The 14,264-nt window shown below is 46.4% G+C and overlaps 1 protein-coding gene across 2 annotated transcripts in view; it reads left to right on the top strand.

The window, feature by feature from the left end:
* Window positions 1–3,296: 3,296 nt before the first annotated feature.
* The window catches only part of IGF2BP3 (insulin like growth factor 2 mRNA binding protein 3), a 118,585-nt gene continuing 107,617 nt past the window's right edge, over window positions 3,297–14,264 (top strand). Inside the window, exons 1-3 of one of the 2 annotated variants that reach the window (XM_076331339.1) lie at window positions 3,297–3,366; window positions 3,845–4,066; window positions 5,378–5,438. In XM_076331339.1, coding sequence (XP_076187454.1) covers window positions 3,892–4,066; window positions 5,378–5,438 — 236 coding nt within the window. In that variant the 5' untranslated portion in view covers window positions 3,297–3,366; window positions 3,845–3,891. Of the gene's footprint in view, window positions 3,367–3,803; window positions 4,067–5,377; window positions 5,439–14,264 lie in introns of those variants that run through there. The other variant, XM_076331340.1, reaches the window with a different exon arrangement.

The following is a 14,264-nucleotide window of genomic DNA, read 5'->3' on the forward strand; positions in this document are numbered from 1 at the left end:
CCCCGCCGTCGTAGCGGCGGGCGGAGGCCGGGAGCCCGGCGGGTGGCCGCCCGGCGGCCGTTAGGCCCCGCGGCAGCGCGTTAGACGCCCGCCGCCCCTGCGCCCCGCGGTGGCTGCCCGGCCCCCGCTGCCCATCGCGTGGGCGGCCGCGCCTCAGCCGCAAGCCCACGCAGGAGCCTTCCGTGGGCGGCGGTGGTCCAAAAAAAAGAAAAAAAAAAAAATTAATGGTAAATACGGAGGCTGCGGACGGTCCGACGTGCTACCCGCCCACCGTGCGCTGAGGGGGGAACCCCGCGGGAGCGCGGGGGCTTCTGGCCTCGGGAGGGGGGGAGGGAGGGAGCGCCCTGCTCGCCCGTGAGCGTGGAAGAAGGGGTGGGTGGACACGGCGGCGGCTTTCGGTGTCTCACCCCGGAGGTGGGAAGAAGCACATGGTTGAGTTTTAATTCTAAATGGCAGACTGTCGTAAAAGCCCTTGCTAATTAAAGATTGGCTTTGCTTCCTTGTGTAGAATATTTATGTAAGTATTTTAACTTCTCGGTCTGTGTGGGTGATAAACATTTGAAATACAGGAAAAAAAAAAGAAAATTTTTTATAAGGCTTTTCCTACAGAGGTGGCTCAAAAAACACGTTAACTGGGAGAATACTCTGATGTGTGCTCATGCATTTGATTTGTGACTGCCAAAATAAATTACATCTCAAATTGTAAAACTGTATTCTCAGTAACGTTAAGATTTGGGATCTGAACTGTGTTCATCTGTACAGGGAAGCAGACATTTGTCAGGCAGTGTGAGCAAGTTTTTGTTGTTGGTTTGCCTTTTTTGGCATTCAAGATTTGGATTTACTCTTGAAACCACTAACCAACCCACCCTTCTTGACAAAGAAAGCTATACATTAGTTAGCTTTACAGAAAATATTTCAGCTTATTAGCAAGATGTTTTCAGAGTATCAAAAAAAAAAAAAAGGGATTGCTAATAAGCAAGGTTTTTTTCCCAATCATCTGATTACAAAGCGGTTTATGATGTTATTGGACAGCTGATGCATATTGTTATCATGAACTCTCAATCTTCACTTCTTAAAAAAAAAAAAAAATCTTCCAGCAAAACAGATTATCAAACTAGAATATTTAATGAAATAAATACACCATTTAGCAGTTTTAAGAGGAAATACCAGGTAACGCTATAGACCAACCATGTAGAAATGAGCACTGCAGACTGCCTTATAGATTCTGTACAAATCAAATTTATAAAGAATGCAATTAATCTGCAAAAACAGCGACTAATTCCTTTCACAAGTTTAACTAAGAATTCAGTAGTTTGGAGGGGGCTGTTTTTAACTTGGACAGGCAATTGTTTATTTTAGCCAGACTGCACAGGACGGGGTTATGAAATACAAATTCATTTAGGAAAAATGCCACATCCGGCATCGAAAAGTCATAAACAGGTTAATAGTATAGAAAAAAAAAATGTTTCTCTCTATCCCCAAGATAATTATTTGCTAATTTTCTACGAAATGAAAGTTGTGATTAAATTCTGATGAGTGGAACACAAAACATTCGCTTTCCTCAATCGCAAGCTGACAACTAAAAGTTCGTAAAAATGACACTGTGATTAAACAATGGGTTCAAATTACAAATTTTAGTTTCTCGGTGAGCCAAGCACTTGGATGCACACACCAGAAGGGCCGTATTTCCAACTTACAGCAACATTCACCCAGCCCCTGGTAATTTCACAATGGTCTGGGGCTCCAGCCCTCATGGTAAGACATGTCTCCTTGCATCATACCGCCACAAGCGGAATCTTCAGCGACTTACTCTCTCCCCCGCGCCCCCTCCGAGCCCTGTGTACCACCACCACAGCCGAGCTGCAGCGGCCGGAGCGCGGGTAACAAAAGCCTGCCCCTAGCACGGCTTCCAAGGAGATTTAAATCGCCCCTCTTTAATTGTATACTTGTTAGAAGTTAGGCGCAAAACTGTGAAGCGTTCCTGTTTACTACGGATTTCCAGGCGTACTACAGGACGTGTGGAAATCCACTCGCTGCTCGCTAATAAAAGTATTTAACCATTTTCCACGGATATGCCTATTAAAACCTACCGCAAGAAGCCTACCACCGAATAAATGAAACCTTCGGCTAAAGTGCGTTGAATTATTAAACAAAACCTACTAGATCGCTATATTAAACACAGTGCTGGCTTTCATTTCCGTATCCTTTCTTCATCTTCAGGCAACATTTTGTTTGCACTGGAAAGGCTCCACACCCCCAAACCCCTCCCCCACAAGCCCACCATTGTATCCGTACGAATGTGGAGAATTATGAATGGTTCCTTAAACCGGGCCGGGGGAGGGGGGGGGGGAGGGGGGTCGCCAAATCCCTTTGTGTGCCGTTACCAGCCGAGGGCAACGGTGCCTTCGCGTTTCCCCCCCGCGCCGTCCACCATTACCCAGCTGGAAAGGGAGCGCGGTCCCCCCGCCCCTCCCCGGGCCGGGCAGCGCCGGAGCGCGGCTCCCTCGCCCCAGGACTCTCCCCTTCTTCATCATCCCCCAACTCTCCTCCACCCCTTTGTCTTGTCTTTTTTTTTGTCCCCCCTCCCCCCCCCCCCCCCTTTCTCCTCCTTTCCGTAAGGCTCAGCGCAAGGGGCACTGCGAGTGATGCAGAAACATTACCATATGGGGCTCCTCCGAGGCTGGAGAGACCCTCCGCCCTCGCCCCGCGCAGCCCCCCAGCACGCAGCCGCGGCGGCGCTGCGCGGGAGCGGATCCCCGCTCTCCCCCGGCACCTCCCCCCCGGACCCCCTCCCCCCTCTCCTTCTTGCCCCTCTTCCTCCTCCTCCTCCTCCTCCTCCCCACCCTCCCCCCCGACCCACGGTGCCGGGGAGCGGGATCGCCCAGGCACGACCCCAATGAATAATCCCCACAGCCTGGCACGGCGGGGGAGGAGCAGGGCGGGCGGGGGGGGGGGGGGGGGGCGGGCATTGCGGTGCCTTTTCCCCTCCCTCCCCGGGATCACACCCCGCTCGCACGGGGGGAGGTGCGGCCGCCCAGCCGTTTTTGGGCGGCGGGGGCGCGCGGAGCGGGCTCCCTCGGCGGAAGGGCAGAGGCGGCGCAGACCGGAGCAGGGCCGGCGCCCACCCAACTCCGGTTTCCCCTTCCCCCGCTCTCCGGCCCTCTCTAAACTTGTCCTGTCCTGTCCAGCCTCCCCCCACCCCCGCTCCCCGTCCTTCACCCCGGCCCTCCTCCTCCTCCTCCTCCTCCTTCTCCGTGAGTGTGTGTGCGCCCCATCCACTCGCTAATTGAAGAGCTGGGATTCCTCACGTGAGAAGTTGATTTGTAGTTTGAACACGTGGCTCATTCAAAAAGCCGGAATATTCAAGTAATTTTTTTTTTCTCTCTGCCTCCCTCCTTCCCTCCCCCTCCCCTTCTCTCTCTCTCTTTTTTTTTTTTTTTTTTTTTTTTTTTTATTGAGAGGCGGCGCCTGCACGCACGTAGTGTGACATTTTCATAGTCCGCCTGCTGCTGCCAAAGGGGCTTGGGGGCAAGACAAAAAAAGTAGTTTTTTTCCCTCCCCTCCTCCTTTTCCTCTCCTCAGCCCGCCATCCGCGGCCCCGGCGCTGGGTGTTTCCCCCGCGCCCCCCATGCGCCCGGGTAGCACGGCAGGCACTTAGGGCTCCCGTTTGGCTACGCTTTTTTTTTTCTTTTTTTTTTTTTTTTTTTAACACCCCTTGAGAGAGAGAGGGAGGGACACAAGCTGCAGATCTGATTTCCCCCCCCCCCCCGGTCCTCTCTCTCTCTCTCCTTCCTTCATCGCATTTTGTTTTATTTCCCCCTTCCTCCCCACCTCCTCTCGCAAGACGAGGGTTGCAGCCCGCGGTGCGCGCCTCCCCGAGCCGCCAGGAAGATGAACAAGCTCTACATCGGCAACCTCGGCGAGAACGTCAGCCCCCTCGACCTGGAAAGTCTCTTTAAGGACTCCAAGATCCCCTTCTCGGGCCAGTTCCTGGTGAAGACGGGGTACGCCTTCGTGGACTGCCCCGACGAGAGCTGGGCCATGAAGGCCATCGAGGCACTTTCAGGTGAGCGGCCCCTTCCACCCCCGCCTCTCCCCGCAGCCCCGACGGCTCCCGCCGCCCGCGCTCCTCCGCGGCCGCGGAGCTGCTGCAGCGGTGGGCTGGGCCGCGCCGCCGGCCTGGTGTGGGGGGGTGGGGGTCCCCTGCTACCCTGCCCTCCCGCCCGCAGGTGAGGTGCAAACTGTTGTTTTCCTAGCGCGGCCGGAGCCGCCCGGCCTTCCCGCGGAGGCTTTGCGCGGGGCTTGCGCGGTGGCGGCCCCCCGGGAGGGGCCGACCCGGCGTGGCGGAGGAGTGGGGCCGGAGAGGGGCGGGAGCCTGGGCCCACGGACCCGCGGCGTGGCGGCTCCCATGTTTTTCCACACCCCACGGCCAGCCCTGCCCGGCCGGGGGCCCTCGCTGCATTGGGGGGGCGGCGGGTGCAGTGAGGCGGGGGCGGGCTGCGGTCGCGGAGCCCTGCGCGGGGCGCGCTGCGCTCCGCGGGGCAGTGGCTGCACACCCCCCCCCCCCCCCCCCCGGTTGGGCACAGCTGGACCCCCCCCCGCAGCCCCTCGCAGGGGCCGCCTTTCCCCGGAGCGGGCTGGGGCTCCCCGCGGCTTGGCGCAGGCCTCAGGGCTGGGGCGAGCCGCCGAATTGCCCCAAACTTGGGAGGGGGGGAGCCCTGCCTGCCCCCCCCGCCCCGCGCTGCCCTGCTATTTATTTCGGTTTCTCTTCGCTGCTCTCACGCACCCATCACCGCCTCCAGCAGCGCGCCGGCTCCTGGCCCCGACATCCTGTTTTTGTGTGCTTAAAAAAATAAATTAAAAAAATATTTTTTTTTTTTTTTTCGCGTGAAGCGGCTTTGCGGAGGTCTGTCTGCTGGGAGAGGCGCCCTCGGAAAAGATGGGCTCGGGCCGTGCTCGGTGTCTCGCTTCGGCTCCCCTCCCGCCCGCTTCCGCGCAGAAAACCGCCCGAAGTTGGAGGCCCGGCGGCGGCGCGGGGGGCGGCGGAGCCCCCGCTTTCCCTCCCCGAGACGGGGCCGAGCCTGGCTCTCGCACACGGCATTTCACGGGTCGCTTTGAGCTCGGGGCCGGGGCGGAGGAAGGGGCCCCGCCGAGGGCAGCCCTGGCTCCCCCGCGGCAGCGGCTCGGCGCCGGGCTGTGTCGCCTTCCCGGGTGCCGGGTCCCCGCTCCGCCGGTGCCCGGGTTGCCGATGAATGGGCTAACGTGTTGCGCTCCCGTTCCCTGCTTTACACCCCTGCAAACCCACTCCGGGAGACGGGGACGCGGGGGGACGCACAGCCGCGCTCGAATATTTTCCCCTTTCTGTTTATCTCTGCAGGTAAAGTGGAGCTGCATGGGAAACTCATAGAAGTTGAACATTCAGTCCCTAAAAGACAAAGGTAATTTATTTTTATTTCCCCCCCCCACCTTGCCCTGAGTTACCCAGTGAGAAGCAATTTGAAAAATGCTTAGGTTTGTGTTTCTCTTCCTTGTAGATAAATGGACCGCTTTCTTAAACCCACAGGCGTGCACTCTGCTGTCCTAGAGGTTTTCTAGAATCACCCCATGTATTTCTAATGTAGTGTCTTGTCCAGGCAACAGTGGTAGTATTTAATTTATTTAAAAGAAAAAAAAAAAAAGCCTTTTTGTGGGAGAAGCAAGTTGTTATGGCCTGATGGCAAATGATTGTGAAGATTTTAAAATTTAAAGTTCTGTGAGAAGAGTTAAAATCTGGGTGTTAGCAGGAAATGAAATGGGGTGTTGTGAACTGTGTAACGGGCAAGCAGATGAGCTTTGCTCCAGCAACAAAAAGCATCTTGTAAATATACTGGTATACATATTTTTTTGATCCTGCCATGTTGGAGTCTGCAGCATTTTATGGGCACGTAGTAGAAGTCTCATCTCTATTTGAGAGGATTCTTCATCGCTATTTTGAGCTGGTCTATAGAAGCAGCAGGAGAATGACTTCTTCCCAATAAGGACAGGATTTATGCATCCTTAATTTCTAAACGTATGTTTAATTTTTGCAAGGTAGTAATTTTGTTGGGCCTCATGTAAAGAAGCAATACTTGCAATAAAGCAGGGTAGTATTTTTGTACTGCCTATAGCAATTCAGCCTGCTTCTTTCACAAATATTTAGATTATAGAAAACCTGGCGTGCACTAGAGAGTAAAAGCAAAATAGATCAAACTTTCCACGTGCTTGTTCCTGTACTCCATTATTCAATCTGGGAAGTATGTCTGTCTGTATAACTTTGTAAAAAGGGGCTTCTACTATTCCAGGGTTATTTTTAAAAGTGCAGTCTTTTTAAAATAGTTGATTTGAAAAGGTGAATTAGCTGTCTTGATGGGCATTGTATCTTGGTATTTTGAGAATTAGGAGTTTAATCACTATTTAGTATTAGAGGAAAGCTTTGCTTGAGAAACTGTGGAGGATTTTTGCTCTAGTTAAGGCAGGGGGGAACCCCTCTCTGGACCAATTCATAGCATGCTAATCTTTATGGTTATATTTATTTGATACTTTTAATTAGAACATATACAGCATATTAATTTCCTTCTCATTTATTATGCAAGGTATATGGCTTTGATTTACAGTAGCCTATATTTCAGATCTTTTGTGTATATAAAAATACTGTTGTAGATGGAATATATTTTTAGATTTAAGGAGAAAATTCCAGGGGACGTAAGAATTGATCATTTCCTATTAGTCTCTGTAATAAATAATTTTATTATCATGCTTATTAATCTTAAGCTTGCATAAGTAGTGTTCTATTTATGCTGTTGAAAACAAATTCATTTCACTCACATAAAGGTAAATTTAAAATCGCTGGTGGCCCCCTCAACTTTTTTTATCACTGTTTTTTTTTATCACTGTTCAATGTGTCTAAAAGTATTTTCCTGTTCTTTCAGCTGTCAGCTGAATTGGTGTAAAAGTCAGTTCTTCATATTGGGTAGCATGTCTTCATATTTGTCTGTGAATTAGCAATTATCAGAAACATGCATCTGTCTGTAACTTGTTGAAAAGGATTCTGCACTGAACTTAAGCACTTTTCTAGGCATGCGTTGCCTACATATAGGCATAATATTGAAAAAATTGCAAATGTAAAAGCCCTTATTTGTTAAAACACTGTTTGATCGTGCAATATCATGTTGGAATGTATCAGATACAGTTCAGATTTATACTGCTGTTTAACAGAAAATTAAATTGCATTTCTCATAACTGCACTTCCTTCCCCTTTGTTTCCGCTCCCCCTCTCCCAAAATCAAATATAGAAAGCCACTTAAAATTCATTCAGTGGCCTCCATATGTAAAAGTGACCCTCTTGTTCCTTTTATAGATGCCTAATACTTTTCTTTTTTTGGGGGGGGTCAAAAAGTTGGAGATTTTTTCAATGTCTCTAAACATTGCTTACTGGGCGTATATTTAGAGTTGCTAGATACGTGTAAAAACACAGTTTTCAAATGTTGAGTATTTTGGTGAAACTGGTTATTAAGGTGCTTTCAAAATAACTTATTTGAAGTCTTTGTATCTTTTTACACAAGGGGAAAGGTGTCGGATGCAGCCGGGGGTGTGTGTGTGTTGCTCACCAGGCCCACCCAGTGTGTTTGCATGCTGCAAGGCCAGGGAACGCTTTCCAGAGCCTTGTGCGCTTCAGTGTGTGAGATACGGTTAGAGCAGTGACGCCATTTAAAAAAAAAAAAGTGGATGTGTCAAGCCTGTCTTTCAGCATGAGTGTACGATTAATAGTTTGGTCAAATGACTACTTCATAAGAGCAAAAGTTGTTTTGTGGTGCACTGAAATTATTCAATACACTATATTGACCTCTGCTGCTGTGAGGCTGCTTCATGGAGAGTCCTAGCTCCCCTCTTTACAACCTCCTTAAATATGATTTTTAATTTTTTTTAGCAGTGTTGCGTATATTATCACTCGCAAAGGTAGTTTGTGGGTATCTTTCTCCAGAGGCGGCTGAGGTGCATGGGAGGAAAGGGTAAGGGTTTGGTAATCCATATCCTTGTCACATAAAGGAAGGTCAAGAGGTGGTGTCAGCTAGGGTTGCCATAAAGTTGAGCTGAAGCCAGAAGACAGTGGAGTGTGCCTGGCTTGTTATTCAGGGTGAAATTCTTGGGCCCAGTAGTCACTGCATTCCAGCCCTTGCTGGATCTTCTGATTTGAAGTGGGCACACCCAGGTTTGCAAAATTACCTTCCTACCTGCTGTGGAAGGAAGGAGAGAGCCCAGTGTGTGGCTTTCTCCCTCCCCTCCCTCCTGGAAGCATTTAAAAACAGACAAGGGGATATGCTGCGGTTTAAAGAGGGGGGCTGGTCAAGGTTTCCTTGGAAGGGTGGAGAATTATTTTGGGGGAGGTGCAAAGTATTTAATAAGCTCGGAGTAGATTCCTGACTTACTACTGAAATCACAAGGGAATGCCAAAGGAATGCAGCGTTTCTGCATTCAGACCCCTCGGTGTGGAGGAAGGCTATTGCAGTATTTAAAGGTTTAGGTCACTTTATGCAAAAGTTGGAGAAGGCATTGTAATAATTCTGACTGCTAGTCACGCTCTGCCAGGTAAGGCAGGGCACTGTTAGTCACGATCGCTACTTAGATGGGTTTTCTTCTCGCAAAGCAGCAATGCAGGAGGAGGATGGTGGCAGTGTATAGTGTACGTGCGCCCATGCCCCTGAAACTTGTGGCGCAAGGCTTTGGGTACTACCTTGCTGCAAGCCAAGAGCAGCTGGTATCTCGCAAGGTGATGTATGCTGCAATCTGATTATTCAAATGGCCCTGATGTCACTTGTGCGTGATGAGGGGGGAGGGCAGGTGCTAACTCTGGGCACCTGGGGATGTGTCTGGCGCAGCGTCCTGGCCCTGGCTCCCACCTCTAGGTGGGCTTCCCACCCAGACCTGGTCCACCATGCCTGCTCCTGGGGCCTTCAGGTGCCTAAAATGCTCACAACACCTCAATTGTGGTAATGATGAGGTGTTTTTCCAATTAGAAGGTTAATTATTTCCCCCTCCCTGCCTCGAGGGCTCTTTGTTGGGAAAATAAATTCACTACGTCTCTTCTGGGGGGTTTGTTTGGGAGAGGAGCTGGAGAAGAGGGTAGTGAAGGTGCACCTTGTAGGTAATGCTGCCCTGTAACAAGCTGTGCTACGGGGAGCGCAATGACCTGCCAGCTGTGCTTCACCTCTAATGCTGAAGTATCTGAAGGCTGATTTGAGGAAAACAGGCCCAAAACCCCTCATGCAACCATCTCTGTTCCAGGGGCGAGTGTTACGCTGTTGGATGGGCGTTGGATTGTGTTGCTAATTTTCAGTATAATGAGGGTTTGTATCTTGTGCGTGCAAGGCGGTGGGAAACGGCTTCGCGAGGCTAAAGTATGTATGGTGGCTACAATGGTCACAGTTATTAAAAAAAATAATTTAGTGGCATTGATTTTTAGTTTTGCTTCTGTAAATATCGAGCAGGGAGAAACATGCTGAATGTAAGAAGACATGATAGAAAATGTCATTTATTAGCCGTATTCGTGCTCTTTTCTGCGGAAAGAGGTGGAGGACTGTGCCTGGGTCCAACCAGAATGTTTTCGAGAGTGAAGGGCCAAAACTTTGCACAGTGGTTTTGGGTATTTATTCTCTGCTTCCACATTTATTTTTGCAGATGTGAAGGGGAAATTAATTTTTTTCTTTTTTAAATCTTTGAAAACTTACAATTAGAGTGGAAACAAATCTGGATAATTGTGGTGATATAGACAACGAGTCATTATGGCAAGAACAGATAATTCTTCACTAACATGTTAACTGTTATGTTATCGGAAGTTTAATTTTTATAACTCCTCATACTGTTTGATCATTAAAAAAAAAAAAATTCCTTCTTGTTGCAGCTTTTAAAAATAAGCTGTAGTATACGAAACAGCTCTAAATGCATGTCCTGAAAGGTTGGTCCTGCTCTCTTTTTCCTACCTTCCCTTTATAGAAGGTACCCCGAGAACATACTTGTAGTGGACCTTAAATTGTGCGTAGATACGGTGAATTTTGAAGGGGTGGAATAAAAAATAACATTTTGGAAGTGTAATTCAAGGGTAGCAAAATATAATCAGGAAATGTTTAAAATTTTTTTATTTCTCCCTTTTTTTTTTTTTCCCCTCAAGCATGGGGTAATAGCATTTTTCACATTTTTGAGACCTTGAAGGTGGTATTTTTGTAAAATGGGGCTGTGTTCATTTCAGTTGCTCTTTTAAGTGCAGAGCATAGGACTCTACAGTGCTGGAGTCCTTTTATGGCTTCTGGGTGGACTTCAAATGCTTAGTTTTGACCTGAAAAGTTCTTAAATGGCCTGGGATTTGCCTACCTACCAGAAAATGTGAAACTTCCCATAACGGCCATGAGAGAGGGACCCAGGCGGAATTCAGATACATCTAATACTTAACCACGGACAGGGCTAGCCCTTCAGGGAACCTCACAAAAAAGATTTTTTGCTCCTTAAACCTGTTCCTCTCCTTAATGACATCTTAGCTTTTAGGATTTTATCCTCCTGGGATTTTGGTAACAAACACATAGAGCCATGGAGCACAGTTAAAGACTCTTCTCTGGTGATTTCATCCCTACGCAAGCCCAGTGAGGCAGGCACAGGGCAATATTAATGTGGGATTTTTTTCTTGTAATTTGAGAGTCAAATTTACTATTGGAATCTGATTATTCAGAATCAGTAAATAGATGGAGAATGGGTACAAAAATTAAATGCTGTAAAATCTAAGTAAGGAGGATGACTTCATGTTTTATAGAGGCATAGGTGGAAAACTTTGAACAGAGTTGATGCACTTGGCAATGTTGAGGTGCTTTTTGTAGCTCCAGAGTGCTTCAATACGATTCTTAATGTGTGTTCTCTTATTTTGTTTTCATATGCAAAATGTTTACTGCATGTCAGTCCATTCTTTATCTTGAATGATGCAGAGTATAGTATTATATGTTGAGTTATATGCTAATTACTGTTGAAAGCTAAGATAAAACCATAACTCTTCCTTATTTTGTCTAGAAATGTGACATTGTCACCAGAAATACTTGTGTGTTATTTTATAGTTTTAGTCTGAGGCTTGTGTCCTTATCTTTTTTTTTTTTTCTGGGCATGTCAAGTGTATGTACTTGTGTGCCTTTCCATCCTGCATCTTTGCTGTGTGAGTCTTAAGTTTGCTGTCCAAATAAAGAAAATATTGTTGAACGTGCCATCCAAAATCTCCCCAGGTATCTGGGTTTGGGGTGTGCTGGGGAGATCAGTAAGCCCAGTGCTTACCAGTGCTACCCAGCCTCTCTGGGCATGTTTATCCATGTGGGTACTTCAGTGATAGTTATTCCTTCTCATCACCTGGAATAAGTAATTTGGCTTTGAAAAGTTTCTGTATGGGAGCAAGAGCTCCTGTGTGTTTGGGCACGTTTCAGGTAATTAACAAAAAATTATATTATGGTATTCTCTCCTGTTTTTGCTTCTTTCCAGATCTGCAATATTGGTTTCTGAGTGTGTGTTGAAATGTGCATACATTTAACCAAGAAGAAAATCGTGATGTTTGTATTTGGATACTTGGCAAATAAAGTGTGTTACTAGGGTCAGTATTAGGGTAGATGTTAAAATACCGTACATGTAATGGCAATAAAAGAGTGGGGCCAGAAAAGGTGGTGTTTTCCAGTTTTTTTTCCCTGCAAGTGCATTGAAATTTTGAAATGGAAAAAATATATTCAATTATAATATTAATTTGTTATTTTGCTGAAGTGTATTATCACGGCAGCCGGCACAAGAGAAACCTGTAGTATAAAAGTTGTCTCCTGTGTAATGTAACCTTAGCAGCAGTGTGCCTCCCCTATTGCCTGCCTCTTCATGGTGCAGTGGAATCAGCATCAACTAAAACTGTCCTTTTGCAAGTCTGGACGGAAAACTGCCTCTAACAGGTAAAATGAGGCATTCTGTATTTTTAATCAAGTTAAAATTTGGATAAGAGCACAGATAACTGAGTCAAAGAGGGATCTGACTCTTCTTGGATGTGGGACTAAGTATTGAAACAAAACTGTCTTGAAATGAAAGATCTTCAGCTGGGAAGGGCCTTACTCCATTTTAATTTTTTTGGTATCTTGATAATTTTGTGACTGTAGTCTGATTGGTGAGAAATAATACAGAAAAGTGTTTCAAAGAGAATGTGTATGTATATGTCTGTGTGTGTATATATACACACATGCATTTTAAAAGATTATATTACCATAAAATAGTTTGCAGTTTAAGAAGAGACCAGCTAAAAATATCTGGAGAATTTATAAAAATAGTAAGGTTTTTTTTTGCTAGTACTAGTACACTTGAACACAACTGGAGCCGAATGTTCACTTTTGAAAGATTAACTTTCATGCTCAGCTGAACTTTAGGAAAGTTATTTTAAAATATGTAGTCTACACCATGTGTCTAATACGTTTTTCCCCTTTGTGAAAATACCTTTATTGTTTTGGTAAATTGATTTTATTTTTAAATGTTAAATGTACAGGTCCTGTAGGTTTTCCCTCAAAAATGGAGCTCACTTCACCTTAATGGAGCCTTAAATATTGTAGTGCAGAAATCAAAATGCCAGTTAGAGGGAAATCTAGTCTGTGTGAACAAAAATTTCTGCTGGGGGGGGAATAAATCTTATGCTATTACTTGGGTTCACAATTACTTATTTTCCTGAAACTTCAGGAATAAATAGTGTTAAATAGTGATTAGGGATGAATTAAACAGCTTGTTGTGTTTGGATTTGGAATTATCTGTTAAATATCTAGCATGCATGGATCAAGGCGGGACTCTAATTTTCTAGGAATAAGCAGGGCAGGAGGGCTAGCTATGAGAAGGAGGGGGGGGAAAAACCCAAAACCCTTGAGTGAGTGGTACTATGCAGTTTCTCCACGCAGCTTTCATCCTGGGGCCTGATCCTGCGTGCTCTCTGCCCTTTCTCCCCTGCCCTTGGAGGAAGTCCTCAGCGTGCTGCGGGGAGGCTCTTGGGAAACAGAGTTTGCAAAACTGCCCCAGCTTTGACAGAGAAAATACACATACCGTCTAGCAAAGGCAAAAGATACAAGTGTTTTTTTAAAAAAAACCAGCAGTTTTAAAACAGTTACAGAACAGATCATCCAGAAATTTATTTTCAGTGGTAGAGTGTATTATTTGGTTTATACACGTAGGGGAGATTCTCTGTGTGATGGCGGCTTCCTGGTTATCGTGGAAGAATAGTTCAACTTTTCCTCCTACATCTAGAGTAAAAATTTCAAAACAACGTCTCTTTAGGACAATACTTGAAAAACATAATCTGTAGGATGTCTGAGGAATTTAGGTAGTAGTTTAATCCAAGATAATAAACTACACTTATAATGTAAACCATGTCTTGTCTTTTTCCTGATGTAAGTTAAAATTCTGATAAAAATGCTTTAAATTACTTTCCAGTGAAAGTTTTGTAGCAACCTTAAGCAGGTAATGGTTAGGGAAAAAAATAATTAAAATTTGTCTAGTCTTGGAGTATTGTTACTAATTTTGAAATAATTTTTCAGATGAGTTCGCTGATTGTATAATAGCATACACAAGTTCCCCCCGCCATCGAGGCCTTGGTCTGTTACAGACGTGTATTGCTGCACTGCAACGAGCACACGGGTCTTTCCTACCAAGGGAGCTGGATCCCTGAATGAACCACATCTTTCTTTGTGGAAAACCAGCCCTCTCATGTACGGAGGGAGCTATTCGCCAGGGTCAAGTGAGAGGGATTCAATACGAAGTGTCCCTTAGTGGTATTGATCACAGTGGGTGCTGGTGCTAATCAAGAAGAAGGGTTCTTATACGGTGAGCTTTGTGTTCATAGAAGTTCGGTTATTTAAGCAAGTTCGTGGTGGTGGTGGGCAGCACCGTAACTTGGTGACAGAGAGCTGAAACCTGCTGTTGCTAACCAGGAGGTACTCCTTTTGACCCTAACAGAAGTTGCTGGAATGTCTTATTACTTGTTTGTTACCTGATTGTATGAACTTTGCACCTGCATAGAAATTTTTAATGTAGGATACCCTTAAGAAATGTGCAACTTTCAGGGATGCTAGGTGTTTAAAACTGTATACAAATTCAGATTCTCTTTCAATTTCAAATATGTACTAAGAGATAGTAAGCGTGTAGTTTAACATGTGGTCTGTAGATTTACTAACACTTAATGAAGAAACTGGAGGGTCCTGGGGTACAGCACAGGT

The sequence above is a fragment of the Aptenodytes patagonicus genome, chromosome 2 (assembly GCF_965638725.1).
Source record: "Aptenodytes patagonicus chromosome 2, bAptPat1.pri.cur, whole genome shotgun sequence".
In the NCBI taxonomy this organism is placed as follows: domain Eukaryota; kingdom Metazoa; phylum Chordata; class Aves; order Sphenisciformes; family Spheniscidae; genus Aptenodytes; species Aptenodytes patagonicus.